We start from the raw sequence: 7,992 nt of genomic DNA, 5'->3' as shown, positions 1-7,992 counted from the left end.
GAACTGATTAACACACAATTTAAACACAGATTTAACAACAGGTTGACTTTTGGATCAATTGCAATGCTTCCTATCCATGATTAACAACAAATCCAACGCTCCTCTTACCCCAAATCCAACACGAATTAACCAAATAAGCAAAGGTTAATTCAGTCTTCAAATTTGCAAACTAAGCGAATGCAACACACCTATTCAATTCAATTTGCACCACACAGATTAATCAACTAAGCGAAGATTAATCACCAATTAGGCAACTAAGCATGTACCTAATTGCAAGTAGAGAACCAATTTAATACAATGCAAGGTAAGATAGTAGAATCAATCACAACTCAACAAATCTCAAGTAAGCAATGTAATACCCTAATTACCAACCCACACAAATTCAAGCTACCATTAATACGGGTTTAACACAACAAAACGAAATTGAAACATAACGCAACAGAGGCAATGTAGAATTGAAACGAAATGCATAAACTAGAATTGAAATACAGTGCTAGAATGCAAAATTCAAATTGAAAACAAAATGAAAAAGGTAAACGAAATTAGAAACCAGAATCAACAAACGCTAATAGAAAAAAACACAAATCAAAGAACTCAAAACGAAATGCAAAAACCCTAAAACGAATTTGCAATGCGAGAATGAAGTGAATGTGCAAAATCGAAATTGCAAGCTAAGAGAAGAAAACAAAAATGCAAAATCAAATTTATATTACTAGAATTAAGTGCATGGAAGTGTAAATGAAAACCTAAAACCCCAACATAGGAGAGCTATCCCTTGTTGTCCAAAAGAAAGAAAAAATAAATGAGAGAGTGAGGGAGTCTTTGGGATCTACCCCCTTGAGCACAAAACCTTAGGTCAAATTCTATAAATGGGCCTCTCCCAAACACGGCCCAATAGGTCACATTTGTCTAAAAACTCCTAAAAACGAATTTACAATCTAATTTAAATTAAAATGTTGATGTGACAAGTGAAGATTGACGTGACAACTCTCTTGATGTCCTAAAATAATATTTCAAATAATTCCTTGCATTTAATAATGGAAATAATTAGCCTCAAATCCATCGGTAATTACTGAAGGAAAAATTCGTCGGTAAAAATCCCGATCTTGTTCATCTTCTTCCCCGTTCTCCCTCTCCCTACCTTTCCTTATTTCGTTTTTACCGATCCAGAATCTTTGCATGGAGAAGGAAAACGTTGTCTTTGGTCATTACAGTGGACAAAATCATTTTTACCAATCTTTTTCTTCTTTAGAATCGTTATAGTGGAAAAATTTGGTGTTGCATAGTGGTGGAAGTGCCTGAGCGTGGGAACTAAAGAACAAAAATGGGTTGCACAGTGCTAGTAGCAACTGAAGCGTGAAAGGGGAAGAAAAGAAACATTGGACGATGTTGACAGTGGTTGCAGAGAACAAGGATGAAGGTGGCCTGACTAAAAGGAGCGGACCTTGTGGAATGGAGATGGAGGCAGTCTTGATTTGTAGCTACAATGGAGTGGAATAGAAGAAAAAGATGGAATGAAAGATGGAAAAGTAGGAAAAAAAACAACTTCCTCGAGCAAAAGAGGAAGAAATGAGAGAAAGGGAGATATATAACGCACGTTGCTTGTGGACGGAGAGGAAAAATAGGCAGGAAAATTCCCGTTCATTTTATCGACGAAAAATCCATCAGTAATTAAAATAATGGGCGGGAAAATTCCCATTCATTTTACCGACGGATTTACCAACATATTTTTCCTAGGTAAATGCAATGTTCTTATAGACGGATTTACGGACGGATTTTTCCTTCGATAAATGTAAGTTGCATTACCGACGGATTTATCGATGACTTTTTCTTTCGGTAAATGCAAGATGCATTACCGACGAATTTACCGACGATTTTTTCCTTTTGTAATGATTCCTTTGGTAAAATTCGTCAGTAACAAAATAAATGAATTTTGTCGATAAAATTCGTTGGTAAGTGAAATTTACCGATGGAAATATTTCCATTGTTAAAAATCTGTCGATAATTATCAGATTTTATGTAGTGGATGACACACTTCAACAATTTATGCAAGTGTCTATTTCCAACCACAAAAGCACTAAAGTTGCAATTAGAAGGTTTGAGCTACAAGTGGGTCAGTTAGTTAAGAAGTTAGATGACTTTGAGGTTAATACTGAAGTTAACCTTAGGGAGGAGTGTAAAGCTATTATTACTAGAACTGGCAAGATGTTGATTGAGAGAAAAAAGAGAGAGATGTTGAGTGAAAAAGAAGAGGCTAAGAAAAAAGAGAAAGAGAAAGAATAGAGTGAGAGAAAAGAAAAGGAGAGAAAAAAAGAAAGAAGAAAAGGATGAGAGAAAAAAAGAAAAAATATTTGTAAAACCCCTTCCTTACCCAAAGAGTTATTCTAGGAAGGAGAAAGAAAAACAATTTGAGCGTTTTATGGAGATCTTTAAGAAACTGGAGATCAACATACCATTCTCTGAAACACTGCAACAAATGCCTTCATATGCTAAATTTTTGAAGGAACTCCTCATGAAGAAGAGGAAATACATTGAAGAGGAAACCATTGAAGTACAAGGAAACTGTAGTGCTATCATACAAAAACTCTTACCTCCTAAGTTTAAAGATCTAGGAAGCTTCACCATTCCATGTACTATAGGGAAGTTAACTGTTGGCAGGCATTGATTGATTTGGGAGCCAACATCAACTTGATGTCGCTCTCTATGTTTAAGAAGATTGAAGGTTTGGAACTCAAGCCTACTCGGATGACTCTCCAATTAATGGATAGATCTCTTAAATACCTTTATGGGGTGGTTGAAGATGTGCTTGTTAAAGTGGATAAATTCTTATTTCATGTGGATTTTGTTATTATAGAGATTGAGGAAGATGTGGATGTGCCTCTCATCCTTGGGAGGCCCTTTATGAAGACTGCAAGAGTCTTAATTTATGTGGAAAATGACAAACTCAACGTGAGAGTACAAGATGAAGAAGTGAATTTTGACGTGTTTGAAGATGTGTCTCATCCAAATGATGGCAAAACATGTTTTCATCTTGATGCACTTGATGGAGTATGTATGGTGCAAGAGAAGTTGGTACGTAGTTCTTCTCCTTTAGAGAAAACGCTCATTGATACATGTGAAGATTTGAATGAGGAGGAAGAGAAACTGATTGATGAGTGCTTAATTGACTTGGATATTAAAAGAAATCCGTTTTCATGAGGCAAAAATTGAAGAGATCAATACCAAGGAAAAAGTAAAGGAAAATAAATTGGAGCTGAAGATGTTACCACCACATTTAAAGTATGTTTTCTTAGAAGAAGGTGGGAATAAACCGGTCATCATCAGTAATTCTTTATCCTCCAAAGAAGAAGAGAAGTTGGTGGAGGTACTCAAAGCCAACAAAGGAGTTATTGGATGATTAATTGTGGATCTTAAAGGTATAAGCCCGACTTATTGCATGCACAAAATATTCATGGAGGACAATTATAAACCAGTTGCCTAACCACAAAGAAGACTGAATCCTATGATGAAGAAGGAGGTTAGGGAAAGAAGTGTTGAAGCTTTTGGAAGCTGGTACTATTTATCCTATTTTTGATAGTGCATAGGTAAGCCCAATGCAGGTGGTACCAAAGAAATGTAGGATGACAATTATACGTAATGATAAGAATGAGCTTATACCTACTAGGACGATTACTGGGTGGAGAATGTGCATTGACTATAGGAAGTTGAATAAGGCCACAAGGAAGAATCATTTTCCCTTTCCTTTCATGGATCAAATGTTGGAAAGGTTGGCATGACAAGCTTTCTATTGCTTTTTGGATGGTTACTCAGGTTATAATCAAATTGTGGTGGATTCGAAAGACCAAGAAAAAACAACTTTCACTTGTCCGTTCAGTATTTTTGCTTATAGAAAAATGTCATTTGGATCGTGTAATGCTATAGCTACATTTTAGAGATTTATGTAGGCAATCTTTGCAGACATGACAGAAAAATGCATTGAAGTCTTCATGGATGATTTTTCGGTATTTGGTGATTCCTTCCAATTATGCTTATCTAACTTGGATTGTGTTCTTAAAAGATGTATTCATACAAACCTTGTTTTTAACTAGGAAAAGTGTCATTTCGTGGTAACTGAAGGTATTCTTTTGGGTCACAAAGTTTCTTCTAGGAGAATTAAGGTTGTCAGAGTGATCAGTGTCACACCCGCACCAAATTTGATGTGTAATAAGAATGTAATATAGGCTAGGAAGTGACTCCTAGGTCGACTCTCAAGGAGCAAATAAGGTTCGAGAATTAGGTCAAACACGTACTGGAGGGATTAAAAGTGTTTTTGTGTATGAAAAATGAACTACATTAAATTGGAAATTAAATATAACCAAACATAGCTGAATACGCTGAAAGAGATGTCGTTTGTAAGAGATGTGGTTTGTGAATGTAGTTTGTAATTGTTTTGTGATTAGTGAACTTTTTATCTTAATTTGGGATAAGCGACTGGACGTAGGATTGGTAATATCCGAACCAGTATAAAAATCATCTATGCAAATTTCTCTCAACCTTACTCTTTTATTTATATTTATTATTTGTGTAGTAAGATAAATTGAGTGAAAATTAAAAGGCACACGTTTATATTAAAACCCCTATTGGTTTGTTATTCCACGTTAACCATTCCGATGCAGTTGCTCTGACAAAATGATGAACAATAATGCTTAGAATGCAAAAAATGTAATAGCAACTGAATTGAAATGCACCAAATGAACTTAAAGCACTGAATGAACAGTAAATGCGAATGAGAACTAAGCAACAAATAAAACACAGAATGAATAGTAAACATGAAACCAGAACGTAGCAATGAAGAAGACAGTGAACAGTAAAATCTGCAACAGTAAAGAGGAAGGAAGATGAACAGTAAAATGCAGAGAACGTAAATGAACAAGAAACATGAGTGCAACAATAAATTCAACCATGGAATTGTAAAGGGAATGAGTTCAAGACATAAAAAGAAAAGAAAACCAAAACTTAAACCTCCCCCAAAGGGGAGGAAGAAGAAGAAGCTCCCAAGAACTAAAATTCTAAGTGGCGGTTGGGAGACAAACACTAAATTTGATTTTGGGGTTTTATAACACCCAAAAGACTAAATTTCCCTTCCTCATGGGCCTCTCCTAAAAGTAGACCAAAAATGGGTCCAAAGTCCTAAGGTTTAACCCATTGACCTTCTAAAACAAAATTAGACTACACTACTGACATGCCCACCCTCTTGAAGTCCAAGAATGTGCTTCCAACATTACTGGTGCGTTCCTCTGGCCACCTAATCTGACCGTTCGGTCATTAAGGAATCAGATCGTTCGGTTCAAAAATGCTCTACGGGCTTAGGAACTGGTGTGCGGAAAATAGTTATGAAACCCTCACCAACAACTTCAGAAGGGTCCAAAACCCCGAAAACGACCTAAAGAACATCTAAAACGGACATCCAAAACCCTGAAAACTCCCTAAAAAGTTTGTAGTGCAGTCTAGTGGCGCCTAGCGGCACCACACCGTGCAACCTAGTGATATCAGACCAGATAGTTGGCGCACAGCGGCACCACACCTGTGCCGCCCAACGATATGACAGTAACCAAAACTACTACGAATTTGACTTTGGGGACCTTACCCTCAACTTCTATAGACCCCTATGACCCTCCAGAACTTGAGAAAACTTAGAGAACCCTACTGTAACTCCAATTAATGCTTGAAAACCCATTTTTCACTTCTACAAGCTACCCAATTTCATTTATACTCTTTTAAACCCTCAAACCAAATTGCAACCTACATAAACAAGTCCAATTGCAGTTACTAGGACACTCCATAACCACATAATACTCCCAACTGTCCTACTTCTCATTTTCACTCCTTAGAACCCCTAAAATTGGCTAAAACCTCAACCTATGAAGCCATTTTCCATTTCAGAACAGATTTTACTAGTTTAATTACCTATAATAGGTGTGATAACATACCTCTAACCTTCAAAAATAGTGCAAACCATTTACCTCACCATTTCACTACTCAACACCCTCTTTTTACACCAAAAACACTTGAAAACAACCCTTATAAACTACCCTTTTCATTTCATACAGTTTTAAACCATATAACCCTCCTAAAAAGTTCTAAATAACCTCATGACAATGCCAAAACAGATCTCATAACATTCCCATACTTATTTCTAAATCTCACTACCCAAGACCCCTCCATTTTAAGCTTAAAGTCTAAGTAACTTAATTTCTACTCTCACCACCACTTGAATTTTGTTTCAAACAATGGAAAATCCTCATCACACACAAACAACACAATATATAGCAACAAATACATCCTCATATCATTTACACTAACACTATATCATAAAAACACAATTTCACATACCTCAACGTTACTCCAACCTGAATTTCTACTAAAACGTCTAAAATTTATAAAATTTACACTACAAATACATTTAAAACAAGGTCTAGCTTCCTTTACCTCAAAACAACAGCTCAACCCACAAAAATGTCTCATCGGTCACTTAAAACGCAAGAAATTCCTAAACGGACCTACGAGGCACCAAATTGGAAACGAACAGAGTTTTTAAAACTCTAAATTCACCAAGAACGAGAAAAGAGAGCTAAATGATACATGCATAACAATTTTTATGCATAACAATTTTTATGCATGACCATTAACCGAAGTAAAGAGGTAAAAATGAATAGAAACTTACTTTCTTTAAAACAAAAATTGATCAGTTGGATTTGTAGGCCTTGACACCGTGATCGTCTAGATACCTTCCGATCGTCAAACAAATAACTTAGGAACAAGAACATTTAAAAAGGAGATATAAAACTCCAAAAAAGTGATTTTTATAAAGATGATACGTTTTAAAATAATAAAACTCATTTATAACAAAACTATTTATAATTAAACCATTTAATATTAAAATAACCTATTCTCACTATTTTTAAACTATAATCACTTTTAAAATACGGGTTTTACACTCATCCCTTATAATCATGCACTTATATATTTGTCAAATTATATATTTGTATTTTATATTTTACTTTAGAATTTTTATTAAGTGACTATACTTATCTTTGAATTCTTTGCAATTTAATATATTGATAATTACTTAAAATTAATCACATTTTAGTACACGTAATTATTATTTTATTTAATTTTAGTTTATAAAACTGATATTTTCAAATTATTTTTTTAAACATCTAAATCAAATAATATATTTATTATTCAATACAAATAAAGTAATTATATTTGTATTCTAAATTACATTTTTCATCCAAGTATTACATATATATTAATATTATAATGGTTAATCTGAATCAAAAGTTTATTAATTTTATACTTCAAATAATAAAAATCATTCTGGTAATAATTTCCGTGATTATATGTATTACAACATATATTAATATTATTGGTTAATTTAAATTAATAAATATTATAATTTTATTAGTTTTATTGTTCAAATCATAAAAATCGATAATAATTTATGTAATTATGAATAACCAACAATATTCAATATTCATATATGTTATAATACTTGATTGAATGAGAATATATATATATATATATATATATATATATATATATATATATATATATATATATATATATGTATATGTATATATATTAATAACAACAATAATCAAACAAAATTGAGTCAGAATATATAATATATTACTAAATTGAATCATGAAATCTTTAAATATATTTATCGTAATTTCTCAATTATTATAACTACACATTTTATGAATTAAAATTTGAAAATAAAAAGAATCAACACGTGAATCCTGCTTCATTAATAAATATAATAATTTAAATTCTGAATATAAAGAAAAGAAAAAAGGATTAATATGCATATAGGTATATAAAGAAAAAAGTATAAGTTGCGTATATTATATACATAAAAATGCTGATTAAATATATTATTATTATTATTACCTAAAAGGAAAAGTTTTGGTATATATATATAGAGAGAGCGAAGGAGAAAATGCATCA

The 7,992-nt window shown here is 33.1% G+C and overlaps 1 protein-coding gene across 1 annotated transcript; it reads left to right on the top strand.

The window, feature by feature from the left end:
* Nucleotides 1-2,419: 2,419 nt before the first annotated feature.
* Nucleotides 2,420-3,198, top strand: LOC106752710. The gene is made up of 2 exons (XM_014634442.1): nucleotides 2,420-2,551; nucleotides 2,659-3,198. The coding sequence occupies exons 1-2, from the start codon at nucleotides 2,420-2,422 to the stop codon at nucleotides 3,196-3,198; spliced, it is 672 nt and encodes a 223-aa protein (XP_014489928.1).
* Nucleotides 3,199-7,992: the final 4,794 nt, after the last annotated feature.

The sequence above is a fragment of the Vigna radiata genome, unplaced genomic scaffold, assembly GCF_000741045.1.
Source record: "Vigna radiata var. radiata cultivar VC1973A unplaced genomic scaffold, Vradiata_ver6 scaffold_43, whole genome shotgun sequence".
NCBI classification, from domain to species: Eukaryota; Viridiplantae; Streptophyta; class Magnoliopsida; order Fabales; family Fabaceae; genus Vigna; species Vigna radiata.
This window is presented reverse-complemented; position numbering and strand designations above follow the sequence as displayed.